This window comes from Amia ocellicauda, chromosome 12 (assembly GCF_036373705.1).
Source record: "Amia ocellicauda isolate fAmiCal2 chromosome 12, fAmiCal2.hap1, whole genome shotgun sequence".
Taxonomy (NCBI): domain Eukaryota; kingdom Metazoa; phylum Chordata; class Actinopteri; order Amiiformes; family Amiidae; genus Amia; species Amia ocellicauda.
The window spans coordinates 429,909-444,284 of NC_089861.1; the positions used below are offsets into that span (position 1 = coordinate 429,909).

General features: G+C 46.7%; 1 protein-coding gene across 1 annotated transcript; it reads left to right on the plus strand.

Moving 5' to 3' along the window:
• Positions 1–758: 758 nt before the first annotated feature.
• LOC136765048 (probable RNA-binding protein 46) lies at positions 759–7,727 on the plus strand. Its single transcript, XM_066719520.1, has 5 exons — positions 759–818; positions 3,513–3,659; positions 4,491–4,958; positions 6,679–7,392; positions 7,579–7,727. Exons 2-5 carry the CDS (start codon positions 3,515–3,517, stop codon positions 7,725–7,727), a joined length of 1,476 nt encoding a protein of 491 aa, XP_066575617.1. The 5' UTR covers positions 759–818; positions 3,513–3,514.
• Positions 7,728–14,376: the final 6,649 nt, after the last annotated feature.

Sequence of the window (14,376 nt, forward strand, 5' to 3'; positions counted from 1 at the left end):
GATTAAAAGGACTAATATTATAAGTACAGTCTGGAAAGATGTCTTGAGTAAGCGCTGGAAGGAGGTCAAGGACTCTGCTGTTTGACTGTTTTGACGGTGGGCAGGTCGTTCCACCATTTAGGGTTCAGGGATGAGAAGGAGCGGCTCTGGAGGAAGGAGAGTGGAGAGGAGGCAGAGTTAGTCTTCTATAATATATAACAGTGGTTTTCAAACCGGTACTGGAGTACCCCCTGCCCTACTGGTTTTTGTTCCAGCCGAGGTTTTAATTGCTTAATTGAATCCTTAATTGACCTAACAAAGCATTATACCATTCAGTTAAGTCATTAAGACCTAGGTCTATATATATAGTAAACTTAATTAAATACATACATAGAAACAATAATAAATAAAAGTTGAAAATAATAAATGATGAAATTGTTAAATTAATTAATTAATTAATTAATGATTAAATACATGTATTTCAGTACATACTTCAACATTTATTGATTTATTTCAACATGTATTTCTTTGTTTATGTGTTTAATGGAGTCCACTACACGCATCCTTAATACGTCATTACTGACAAGCGCAACTGCAGCGGAAGCTGTCATCAGGTGAAATCCCGCCTTGGCCAGAGATGCGCTCTCTGATTGGGTAGAAACACATTTCCAGCTGTGCGTCCATTGGTGTGTGACGGTAACCCCGCCCCCTGGCCAGAGATGCGCTCTCTGATTGGGTAGACTCGTCCTGACAGCGGCGTGTCGTCGGTGTGAAACGGTCAGACGGAGGAGACGGGACGGGCCGAGCTGCCGAGGATCGGGCCCGACTGACGGACTGAGGTACCAGACCGGCCGCTCCGCTGGGCCCGGGGTGTCCGTGTTGCTTGCGGCAGTCGTGTGTGTGTTTGAGTTGTTTAGTTGTATAAACAGCGCCGGGGCCTCGACTCGCAGATACAGTCATTCTGACAGCTGTGACTCAGCGTCGCGCCAAAACACTTAGCGCCGATTAAAGAATATATTATTATCATAATAATCTACCTATGGATTAATCTTAATTAAACCCATGATGGTGAGTCTTAATGAGATGCACAGTTAATGAGCCCCGCAATGGCGATGGGCAGGAACAGGTACTTCCGGGGTTGTGACGTAGGAAGGTTGCAGCTACACAACTACACAGACAACACTGTGTCTCACACACAACTACACAGATAACACTGCGTCACACACACACAACTACACAGATAACACTGCGTCACACACACACAACTACACAGACAACACTGTGTCTCACACACACAACTACACAGACAACACTGTGTCTCACACAACTACACAGATAACACTGCGTCACACACACACAACTACACAGACAACACTGTGTCTCACACACACAACTACACAGACAACACTGTGTCTCACACAACTACACAGATAACACTGCGTCACACACACAACTACACAGATAACACTGTCTCACACACACAACTACACAGATAACACTGCGTCATACACACAACTACACAGATAACACTGTGTCACACACACAACTACACAGATAACACTGTGTCTCACACACAACTACACAGACAACACTGCGTCTCACACACACAACTACACAGATAACACTGCATCACACACACACAACTACACAGATAACACTGTGTCTCACACACAACTACACAGACAACACTGCGTCTCACACACACAACTACACAGACAACACTGTGTCTCACACACACAACTACACAGATAACACTGTGTCTCACACACAACTACACAGACAACACTGTGTCTCACACACACAACTACACAGACAACACTGTCTCACACACACACAACTACACAGACAACACTGCGTCACACACACAACTACACAGACAACACTGCGTCTCACACACAACTACACAGACAACACTGTCTCACACACACACAACTACACAGACAACACTGTGTCTCACACACACAACTACACAGATAACACTGCGTCACACACACACACAACTACACAGACAACACTGTCTCACACACACACAACTACACAGACAACACTGCGTCTCACACACACAACTACACAGACAACACTGCGTCTCACACACACAACTACACAGACAACCCCATCTCACACACACAACTACAGAGAACACTGCGTCACACACAACTACACAGAGAACACTGCGTCACACACACACACAACTACACAGATAACACTGCGTCACACACAACTACACAGATAACTGTCTCACACACACAACTACACAGACAACACTGCGTCACACACAACTACACATATAACACTGTCTCACACACACAACTACACAGACAACACTGTGTCTCACACACACAACTACACAGACAACACTGTGTCTCACACACAGTCATCTTTTACCGGAGTTATTATTGTTGTTATCATTGTTGTTGTTGTTATTGTTGTTGTGAAATTGTGCACATGTTCAGTCATATTAAAACGCTGATTTGATCATTAGACAACACTTATCCAGATGTTTAATGTTATTAAGGCTCACATCTCCCTCAGACTCTCAGCAGCTTTTAAACATGAAACACTAATGTAGACAAACATGAAACACTAATGTAAACACTCTGGATAAGGGCGTCTGCCAAGAAATACAAATAATAATAATAATAATAATAATAATAATAATAATAATAATAATAATAATATCCTACCACGTCTGCTGCCTGTAGATTAATTTAGTCAAACATGTTTTCAGGCTTTTTGTTTCTTGTTGTGTCTGTTGCCTTTTTAATAATAATAATAATAATAATAATAATAATATTGATAATAATAAAAATAATAATGTGTTTTTAAGCCCTGTAAGGACAATTGAATTGTTCGGGTCCTGAGTCCTGAAGAGAAGCAGTAAAACACTTCATCAGTTCGGCCATCAGCAGTGAAGGACATTAAATGCCCGTACGGTGCAACTTATGCCCGGGCTGTGAACACAGGGTCCCAGCCTCTACAATCTGCAGGGACCCCTGCTTTCACACTGTGCGGCCCCCCATCTACACACCCGCTACACCCTGTAGTCAACGACACACAACTTCCAGGGCCAATCCTGGGCTGGTCTTGAAGACTGGTGTGGGACGAGCTCCTGTCATGCCAATGAAAGCAGTTTTTAAATATATTTATTTTTAGTTTTGTATGTGTGTGTGTGTGTGTGTGTGTGTGTGTGTGTGTGTGTGTGTGTGTGTGTGTGAGATTGTGCGTGAGTGTGTGAGAGAGATTGTTTGAGAGATTGTGTGTGTCTGTTTGTGTGTGTGTGTGTATGTGAGATGGTGCATGAGTGTGAGTGTGTGTGTGTGCATGTGTGTGGCAGATGAGTGTCGTACAGAGGGGTTCAGTACAAAGAGCCCCTCCAGGACCAGGGCTGTCCAGCACTGAGCAGAGGCCCCTGTCAGTAATGCTGTTTGTGCTGTTGTCCCCTGTCCCTTGTCCCCTGTGCCCTGTGCCCTGATCCATGTCCCCTGTCCCCTGTGCCTTGTCCCCTGTCCCCTGTGCCATGTCCCTGTGTGCAGCCATGTCTGAGGAGAACTGGAAGGCGCTGTCTGGGGGGGGCGGGACAGACGTCTCCAATGAAGCAGCCCTGCTGGCTCTGATGGACAGGACAGGCTACAGCATGGTGCAGGAGAACGGACAGAGGAAGTTTGGAGGCCCGCCCCCAGGTACACTCCTCCTTTTCTCTTTTCATCCCTTCTTCAGTGTCTGCCCTCCACAGTGAGGTGTCTGTTCAGGTGTGTCTGGTGTTTCTCTAGCAGAGCCGACATGTCTCAGCTCTTTGCTCCTGTCAGAGACGGAGCTGCAGCCTCAGTGATGTGTGCAATAGTGAAGAGACATCCCTCTGACTGACCTCCCTGGTCTGAGCCGGTTCAGACACACCGATCAGTCCGGCGCCTCTAGACACGGTCTGATCGTGAAGCGCTGTGTTCTTGGTTATTGTGTAAAAGCAGCGGCTCACGGTGGACAGAAGTCATGTCTCTCGCTGAGTGGAGTATTGTCCTGAGACACAGACAGGCAAAGAAAAGGCTCTGAATGAGAACTGAGGGAGAGGGATGGGAGAATAAGAGCAGGAGGTGCGAGTGACTCGCCTGTAACGATGAGGCACAGAAGAGTTAAGAGCGTGACGCAGCGCTGTGTCAACTGGGCGCCTTGACAGAGCGGAGACAGAGACAGAGAGCACTAGTGTCAGTGCAGGTCACTGTGTCACAGCAGCCAGTGCGTCACCATTTCAGCTCCTTTACACACAGTGCGTTGTTCCTCTGGACGGGACACCGGGGAGTCGCAGGGCAGCTCTTTAGAGACAGCGCTGTTATATATGACACTCTTAGAAGAAAGAAAGTGTCTTTAATGTTACATTTTAATTCCTGCTTTGCATTTTCTTTGAGGACAAGACTGATGCTGGAACACTGACAGCACTTCCTCACCTGTGTTACACTATCTATCTGAGTCACAGCCTCTCTCTCTCCCTCCCTCCCTCCCTCCCTCTCTACCCCCAGGCTGGGAGGGCCCGCCCCCGCCGCGGGGCTGCGAGGTGTTCGTGGGGAAGATCCCGCGGGACGTGTTCGAGGACACGTTGGTGCCCGTGTTCGAGCGTGCCGGGCGCATCTACGAGTTCCGCCTGATGATGGAGTTCAGCGGCGAGAACCGCGGCTACGCCTTCGTCACGTACACCTGCAGGGAGGCGGCCCAGAGGGCCATCCGGCTGCTGGACGACCACGAGATCCGGCCGGGCCGCTGCATCGGCGTCTGCGTCAGCCTGGACAACTGCCGCCTCTTCGTGGGCTCCGTGCACAGGGACCGGCGGCGGGAGGAGATCCTGGAGGAGATGAGGAAGGTGACGGAGGGCGTGGTGGACGTCATCGTGTACCCCAGCGCCGGCGACAAGAGCAAGAACCGGGGCTTCGCCTTCGTGGAGTACGAGTCGCACAAGGCCGCGGCGCTGGCCCGCCGCAAGCTCATCCCAGGTGTGTGGGGGGGCACAGCGCGGCCGCTTAGCGGACACGACGCTCAGCATCGTTAGTGCCGATGTGCCGGAGCTGCACTCTGACAGCGATGGCACGGGTGAGACGCGGATCCGCTCAGCTGAGAGGCTGCAGCGCTCACATGTCAGGAGCGCGCGTCACAGGAGCGAGAGTAATTAAAAGGAAACGGCAATTAAAATGGGCCAAAGAGCATCGACTGGGAGCGGAACCTTCTGCAGATTCAAATCAACATCCCAGTAAATGTGGAGAGATTAATTATTATTTGCGTTGCTCGTTAATGAGAACAGTCTCGTGAGTCGCATCGTAGTTTGTTTAATGATTGTCAGCAGTGTTGTCTCTGTACCAGAGTTATGACTTCGATACTGATAGCAGGATCAGGATCACAATACTCGATACCAGAGCGATACCAGAATGATACTCGGTGCCAGAACGGTACTCGGTACCAGAACGATACCACAACCAAAACAATGTATCATGTAAACAAACTGTTATCACTCTCTCTCTCATTGCGCTTGTTGTTGCGTAATAATATTATTATTATTTATATATTATTATTATAGATTTACATTATATTTGTTAAAATAATTAATGTTATTATAGAATAAAGCTTTGGCATTGCAAAAGTGCCGATCTAACAGTATGTGTCTGTGGTGTTGTCACAGCTTTGTCTAATGATTAGCGGTCGTTCGCCTGAGCTATCTAGGGGGCAGCAGTTCAGCCTCACACCCCCTCTTGATCTCTGCATCGTGGTTTGTCTCACAGCCACAGCTCGCCTCGCACAGCAACGTTTCGGAGCTGCGTTGGGCTGCGCTGGGCTGCCGATTCGCACCGATGTCTGCGAGTGGGGCTTAGACTCAAAGAACATGCATCTGTGACTGTTGGTGCAGACCTGCGCTTCACGTACGCGGTCTCTTCACTCTTTCTGCGCGGCTCATATTACACTGTTTACACGTCTGTAGCCCTACGTCACGCTGTCAACGTTCTTCTTCAGGGGACAGATGTCTGTTAGTCAGATCAAATCGTCATTCGCATAAAGCATCAATTGTTTCTAAATACTGGTATAGTACAGTTTTCAAAACTCTAGTACCGCAGTACTTTTTCAGTACCGATATGCCATGCAACACTAGTCTCCAGTGTCTGTCAGGAGCACAAGGGGTTAAAGAGGGGAGAGGGGGACCACTGCGTACAGACTCTCTTTGTGAAGGGTTAGCTGTGTTCAGTCGCAGCACCGACACAGAGACGTCCTTCTTCAGTCCCTGGTGTGTGTCCAGGCGTCTCCAGTCCTTTGTTCCTCACCGCTCCCCTGTGGGGCTCGAGTCCAGGGTCTCTGCCTGCTGGTCATCAGGTCCTCGTCTCTTCTAGAACAGAGAAGCAGATTATTTTAAATCTACTGTTGTGATTGTCTGTGTGTTCGTCCTCCATCAGGAGACTCCAGCTCTTCTGTCCTCTGTGCGTCTCTCAGGCGTGTCTCTGCTGTGGGACACTCTGTCCAGGTGCTGTCTCTGTGGGATGATGTCCTTGTCCTCAGGTCTCTCTAGCTGGTGAATGTTCAGCTGTGAGACTCTGTCCAGGGACACCTGTAGTCTGATTGTTCGGGGCATTTCTCTGTCATGTGGTTTCTGACGTACAGTCTTCTGTCTTCGCTCTGTCTCTCTCTCTCTCTGTCTCTCTCTCTGTCTCTCTCTGTCTCTGTCTGTCTCAGGCATGTTCCAGCTGTGGGGGCAGACAATCCAGGTGAACTGGGCGCAGCCAGAGAAGGACGTGGACGAGGAGACGATGCGGCGCGTGAAGGTGCTGTACGTGCGCAACCTGATGCTGTCCACCTCGGAGGAGACGCTGCGCTGCGAGTTCAGCCGCTGCCGGCCGGGCGCGGTGGAGCGCGTCAAGAAGCTGTCGGACTACGCCTTCGTGCACTTCCACACACGCGAGGACGCCCTGGCCGCGCTGCAGGCCTCCCAGGGCCTGCTCATCGACGGCTCGCCCGTGGAGGTCACGCTGGCCAAGCCGGTGACCCGAGACCCCCGGCGCCGCTACGGACAGAGAGGGCAGGGCGGCCCCTCCCGAGAAGAGGCCGCCCCCCCCTCCGGACCCCGGGGCGTCCCCGCCCCTCCGCCCGGCCCCTTCGGGGCCCACCGGCCCCCCTGCCCCGGCGCCGGTCTCACTGCCATCAGCGTCTACTCCCTGAAGCCCAGCCGCTTCTGCTCGGCCGTGACGCACCTCGACTACTACTGCCACAAGAGCGGCTGGGCGCCCCCCGAGTACCAGCTGTACGCCACCGGGGGTCCGGACGGCCGCGCGCTTCTGCTCTTCAAGGTGGTCCTGGCCGACGCGCGCCGCTGCTTCATGCCCGACAAGGCCTGCCCCCTGCTGGAGGACGCCAAGGAGCTGGCAGCCCAGACCGCCCTGTGGAGTCTAGGTGGGCAGCGTCTCTCCCTCCTGCTCTCCTCCTTCTGTCTGTCTTCTCTGCACTCCTCCCTCCTGCTCTCCTCCCTCTCCCTCTCTCTTCTCTGCACTCCTCCGTCCTGCTCTCCTCCCTCTGTCTGTCTTCTCTGCACTCTGTTGCTGTTGTGTGTCACTGAGTTGTTATTGTGTTGTGTTGCAGATTGCAGTTTCCATGGCCCTGCGTCTCCCAGCCTGTCCCCCCCCGCGCTGTCCTACCCCAGCTACCCTCTGCCCCCCGCCCTGCCCCTGGCCAGCGCCACACAGGGGGGTCCGGGGGTCTTCCTCTCCAGCCAGACTCCCTACTACTGACCCCAGAGGAGCCCCGGGCAAGCCCTCCTCAGTGTGTGTCTGCACCAGCGCTGCTCTGTTGTGTTGTTCTTGCTTTCTACGGGTTTATTTATATATATATATATATATATATAATATATCAGTCTTTCACCAGAACCAGTCCCTCAGAGCTTCACATCAGATTCGGTGCCACAGAAATCAGTCCCGAGCGAATGGACAGCAGCAGCCCTGCTGGACTCTGTGACCTGGTCTCCAGCTCAGAGCAGTGAAGAGCCGGCTGTGACACGCGTGAGCCTCTGACCAGCGCCTCTGTATCTCAGCTCTGCTAGAAATGTCCCACGTCTCTCCGTGTGACAGCGAGCCTCATCGGGCCAAAGATGCGTCCGTGAACAGGGACCGGCTGCAGGACGACCCAGCGAAACCTGCTGCTCTGTGTCTGGAAGGACAGGCTCAGTGTCACGTCACTCCTAGACAATAACAATCACACAATCACACACTCCTCCACTATTTATTAACAACCACACACACATACACATTTAAATTCCCATGTCCGTGCTGTTCAAATCCTCAGTTATTCATTTCTGTGTGTGTGTGTGTGTGAGTGTGAGAGAGTGCATGTGTGAGAGTGTGTAGATGTGTGTGTGTGTGAGAGAGAGTGCATGTGTGAGAGTGAGAGTGCATGTGTGAGAGTGTGTAGATGTGTGTGTGTGTGAGAGAGAGTGCATGTGTGAGAGTGTGTAGATGTGTGTGTGTGTGTGTGAGTGTGTAGATGTGTGTGTGTGATAGAGTGCATGTGTGAGAGTGTGTAGATGTGTGTGTGTGTGTGTGTGTGAGTGTGTAGATGTGTGTGTGTGAGAGAGTGTGTAAATGTGTGTGTGTGAGAGAGTGCATGTCTGAGAGTGTGTAGATGTGTGTGTGTGTGTGTGTGTGAGAGTGTGCAGATGTGTGTGTGTGAGAGAGTGCATGTGTGAGAGTGTGTGTAGATGTGTGTGTGAGAGAGAGTGCATGTGTGAGAGTGTGTAGATGTGTGTGTGTGAGAGAGTGCATGTGTGAGAGTGTGTAGATGTGTGTGTGTGTGTCAGGTTTTGTGTTTGAGAGTGTGCGTGTGTGTAGGTTTAAGAGAGTGAGTGTGTGTGTAGATGTGTGTGCAGGTGTGTTTGTGTAGATGTGTGTGTGTGTTGCAGTTCCTGCTGGTGAAAGTGTAATAAGTGACAGGTTGCTCTCGTGTATATATTATATATATATATATATATATATAATGACACGCAGCTTCGGTCTGTTCTGTCGCTGTGAATCGTGTCCTGGTTCATGTTGTTCGCTGTGTGTAAAACAGCAGCTTTGCTCTGGTTTCTGGTTGTGAGGTCAGTTTGTGCGGCGCTCACAGGGTTAGTTGTGCAGTTGTGTTGCCAGTCAGGGCCGGTGAAGGACGGTTTGTTTTGTTTGCAGACGCCTTTGAGCTGCAGAGTCCCTTCAGTTCAGTGAGGAAACACGTTTGTAAAGACGGTTTAAACTCTGAGGCGGCCGTGATTGTGTTAAAGTGTTACTGTGTGTTCTGCGTGTCATTGTTGCTCTTCCAGATGTTGAACAGACACAATAACCCGTTCCTATCACGGCCAGAGCCTCAGTGTCACTGTCTGTGCTGAACACTCAGAGCTGTGTTTCTCTTCTGACACTCAATAAACATGGCCCTGCTACACTCTCGCTGCTCTCTGTCTCTCTTGTGTGACACTGTGTAATTGAGCTACACACTCATTGACTCACGTGTTGCTGTTGTCTGGCACTCAGTGTGTTGAGAGCATTAGTCTCAGTTTATTTCCTGTCTGATCCAAATATGTGTTCTCTCTGCGTTGGGTCGCTATTTAGAAAACAAGTGTTTCAATCATTCCGGACTTCATTGTAATTCAGTTACCACGGGCACAGCATACAGGTGTATTGCGAACTAGAGGTTCAGCGTCCCGCAACACAAAATATGAATCGGAAGACTGTGCTGAAATTGAATATTATCTCAAATCAATAATCTTTCACCGAGGTACCTCCATACAGTGAGGGAAAAAAGTATTTGATCCCCTGCTGATTTTGTACGTTTGCCCACTGACAAAGAAATGATCAGTCTATAATTTTAATGGTAGGTGTATTTTAACAGTGAGAGACAGAATAACAACAAGAAAATCCAGAAAAATGCATTTCAAAAAAGTTATAAATTGATTTGCATGTTAATGAGGGAAATAAGTATTTGACCCCTTCGACTTAGTACTTGGTGGCAAAACCCTTGTTGGCAATCACAGAGGTCAGACGTTTCTTGTAGTTGGCCACCAGGTTTGCACACATCTCAGGAGGGATTTTGTCCCACTCCTCTTTGCAGATCCTCTCCAAGTCATTAAGGTTTCGAGGCTGACGTTTGGCAACTCGAACCTTCAGCTCCCTCCACAGATTTTCTATGGGATTCAGGTCTGGAGACTGGCTAGGCCACTCCAGGACCTCAATGTGCTTCTTCTTGAGCCACTCCTTTGTTGCCTTGGCTGTGTGTTTTGGGTCATTGTCATGCTGGAATACCATCCACAACCCATTTTCAATGCCCTGGCTGAGGGAAGGAGGTTCTCACCCAAGATTTGACGGTACATGGCCCCGTCCATCGTCCCTTTGATGCGGTGCAGTTGTCCTGTCCCCTTAGCAGAAAAACACCCCCAAAGCATAATGTTTCCACCTCCATGTTTGACGGTGGGGATGGTGTTCTTGGGGTCATTCCTCCTCCTCCAAACACGGCGAGTTGAGTTGATGCCAAAGAGCTCGATTTTGGTCTCATCTGACCACAACACTTTCACCCAGTTCTCCTCTGAATCATTCAGATGTTCATTGGCAAACTTCAGATGGGCCTGTACTTGTGCTTTCTTGAGCAGGGGGACCTTGCGGGCGCTGCAGGATTTCAGTCCTTCACGGCGTAGTGTGTTACCAATTGTTTTCTTGGTGACTATGGTGCCAGCTGCCTTGAGATCTTTAACAAGATCCTCCTGTGTAGTTCTGGGCTGATTCCTCACCGTTCTCATGATTATTGAAACTCCATGAGGTGAGATCTTGCATGGAGCCCCAGACCGAGGGACACTGACAGTTATTTTGTGTTTCTTCCATTTGCGAATAATCGCACCAACTGTTGTCACCTTCTCACCAAGCTGCTTGGTGATGGCCTTGTAGCCCATTCCAGCCTTGTGTAGGTCTACAATCTTGTCCCTGACATCCTTGGACAGCTCTTTGGTCTTGGCCATGGTGGAGAGTTTGGAATCTGATTGATTGATTGCTTCTGTGGACAGGTGTCTTTTATACAGGTAACGAGCTGAGATTAGGAGCACTCCCTTTAAGAGAGTCTCAGCTCGTTACCTGTATAAAAGACACCTGGGAGCCAGAAATCTTGCTGATTGATAGGGATCAAATACTTATTTCCCTCATTAACATGCAAATCAATTTATAACTTTTTTGAAATGCGTTTTTCTGGATTTTTTTGCTGTCTCTCAGTGTTAAAATACACCTACCATTAAAATTATAGACTGATCATTTCTTTGTCAGTGGGCAAACGTACAAAATCAGCAGGGGATCAAATACTTTTTTTCCCTCACTGTATATAGAGGTGGTCATTATTTTGCGCTTCTCTTTAATAATGAGAACTGCAAAACAAGCAACAATACAAGTTGTAGTCTCTCCAAACATCAATCAAAACGGATTTGAAGAATATATCTCGTCAAACTACGAAATGCCCCCACAAATAAAATGCTTGCAATGTGGAAATTCAGACTCTAATTACTTTATTAAAAACACAAAAGTGACACATCTTCCAAAAACAATTATAATGGCAGATAGTGGTGTACCTCTATGTATGGACGAACTCTTAATTCTTTCCTCTGTTTTTAAAAGGAATACATTCATTTAATTATTAATAAGGACAATTGGCTAAATGACAAAATAATTGATGCTTATCTGAAGCTTTTAAAAAGTGAAGTCCCTCAGAAAAACACACTAATAATTAATTCCACTTTTGTGAGCCAAAGCCTCAATAATCTTTTTATTTTTTAATTCTGAATTATTACCCAAGCCTCCAACAGGACAAAATTGGTGGCATTTTGATGAAATTATTATTCCAGTAAATATCAGATCAGCACACTGGATATTAATTGTTCTTGTTCAGTCAGAAAAACTAAAACTAAAAATACATGTTATGGATTCTCTAAAAAGACATGACAGTAGTCTTGAAATAGTATTTTATGCTCTGCAGAGATACCTTAATCTGCAATATTTATATAGAAATGGTAAAAGTCTAGACATTTAATTCATTGTGGAATTTGTACATCAATGTGATAATTTCCCCAAAGTGATAGAAGCAGTTGTGGAGTTTATGTGTGCATATTTGCGAAAACTAACTGCCCACTACAAATGAGAGACATTTTACATAATTAATTAATAACGGGCGATATTCAGAATATTTAAAAATATATCTAGTTCTCATGTTTTTAGTTGTTATGTACATAGTTAAAGGATACATTTTAACACATTTTCACAAAACTTGTTCCATGAATTATTGTTAGTGTAACCCCCTGGTCAAGCAAGGTTCAGGGGTTTATATAATTCTTTTATACAGGGAGACAATGGGGTTTTTTGTTCATTCTTTATTTTCTACTGGCCATGGAAATTAAAGGATTAACAGCGCCAGGCTCGTTCGGCTCAGCGCACCAAAAAGAGCCGGCTCTTTTGGCTCCCAAACGGCTCTTTAAATAAAAAATGTTTTGTACTTTTTCAGGTCAAACAGTTTGCGATTGTTTGACTATGATTGGTGTTAAAACTATTCTAATTAGATTATTGAATGAAATCATACTCTACCTTAACCACAGTGTATTTTAAAATGCATTGGTTTGTTATGAAAAATAATGCTATTAAACATTGACCCTTAAACGGTCCTCCTACAACCTGCCCGGAGGCGCCAGGAGATCAAAGATAATAACTTTCTTTTTATTTAAGTCCAGATTAACCCAGGAGATCAGCAGACATGATCAAGCACCTGTGATGCGCTGCTCTGGAGGGCAGCCGCCTGATCCACTATCCCGGGACGGGATTTAAAATTAGCTGCTAAATTGAAATAAATAAATGTGTTAATTATCCCTACACCTTTGCTAAAATAAATCTGATTCCAGACAATGTGAAGCGGGGCGGGGGTCCAGTTCTTATTCTTGGGGTGGCATAGCGTTGTGGGGGGAGGGGGGGTGATGACGAACTGCCGGCTGAGCGAATCTGCAATCCAGCTTAATCACGGGCAAAGTATTTAATTATTTTTAATCATCATAATATATATATATATATATATTAGGGCTGTCAATCGATTAAAATATTTAATCACGATTAATCGCATGATTGTCATGAGTTAACTTGTGATTAATCGCAATTTAATCGCAATTTTTTATCTGTTCTAAATGTACCTTAAATTAATACTTTTCAAGTTTTTAATACTCTAATCAACATGGGCATGGACAAATATGGATGCTTTATGCAAATCTATGTTATTATTAGTGAAACCATACTCAACATAGAGCATGAAGACTAAACATGTTTCAAAGGTCACAGATGTTTTTCAAATAACTTGTTCATGTCTATTAGACACATGAAAAAAATAACATAGAAATACCAGGTTCCCATTACTTCTCTTTCTTTGCACTGAGCAATTTACTTACACAAGCCTGTTTACATTTAGTTATTTAGCCACCCATGTAGTTATCGCTGTGGTGAGTCTATTGCTTGTGTCCGAGCCTGCGTGGGTATAGAGAGAGACAGACCGTCACAAGACCACCCGACATCAATACAAAGACTAATCAAAATTCACCGCGAATTCACTTTTAAATACGTCAAGATGCAAACCTCTGCGGTTTCTACCTATTATTTGCATTTAATATATACAGTGAGGGAAAAAAGTATTTGATCCCCTGCTGATTTTGTACGTTTGCCCACTGACAAAGAAATTATCAGTCTATAATTTTAATGGTAGGTGTATTTTAACACTGAGAGACAGAATAACAACAAAAAAATCCAGAAAAACGCATTTCAAAAAAGTTATAAATTGATTTGCATGTTAATGAGGGAAATAAGTATTTGATCCCCTATCAATCAGCAAGATTTCTGGCTCCCAGGTGTCTTTTATACAGGTAACGAGCTGAGACTCTCTTAAAGGAAGCGCTCCTAATCTCAGCTCGTTACCTGTATAAAAGACACCTGTCCACAGAAGCAATCAATCAATCAGATTCCAAACTCTCCACCATGGCCAAGACCAAAGAGCTGTCCAAGGATGTCAGGGACAAGATTGTAGACCTACACAAGGCTGGAATGGGCTACAAGACCATCGCCAAGCAGCTTGGTGAGATTAGTCGCAAATGGAAGAAACACAAAATAACTGTCAGTCTCCCTCGGTCTGGGGCTCCATGCAAGATCTCACCTCGTCTAGTTTCAATGATCATGAGAACGGTGAGGAATCAGCCCAGAACTACACGGGAGGATCTTATTAATGATCTCAAGGCAGCTGGGACCACAGTCACCAAGAAAACAATTGGTAACATACTACGCCGTGAAGGACAGAAATACTTTATTCCCTCACTGTATATACACTCACCTAAAGGATTATTAGGAACACCATACTAATACT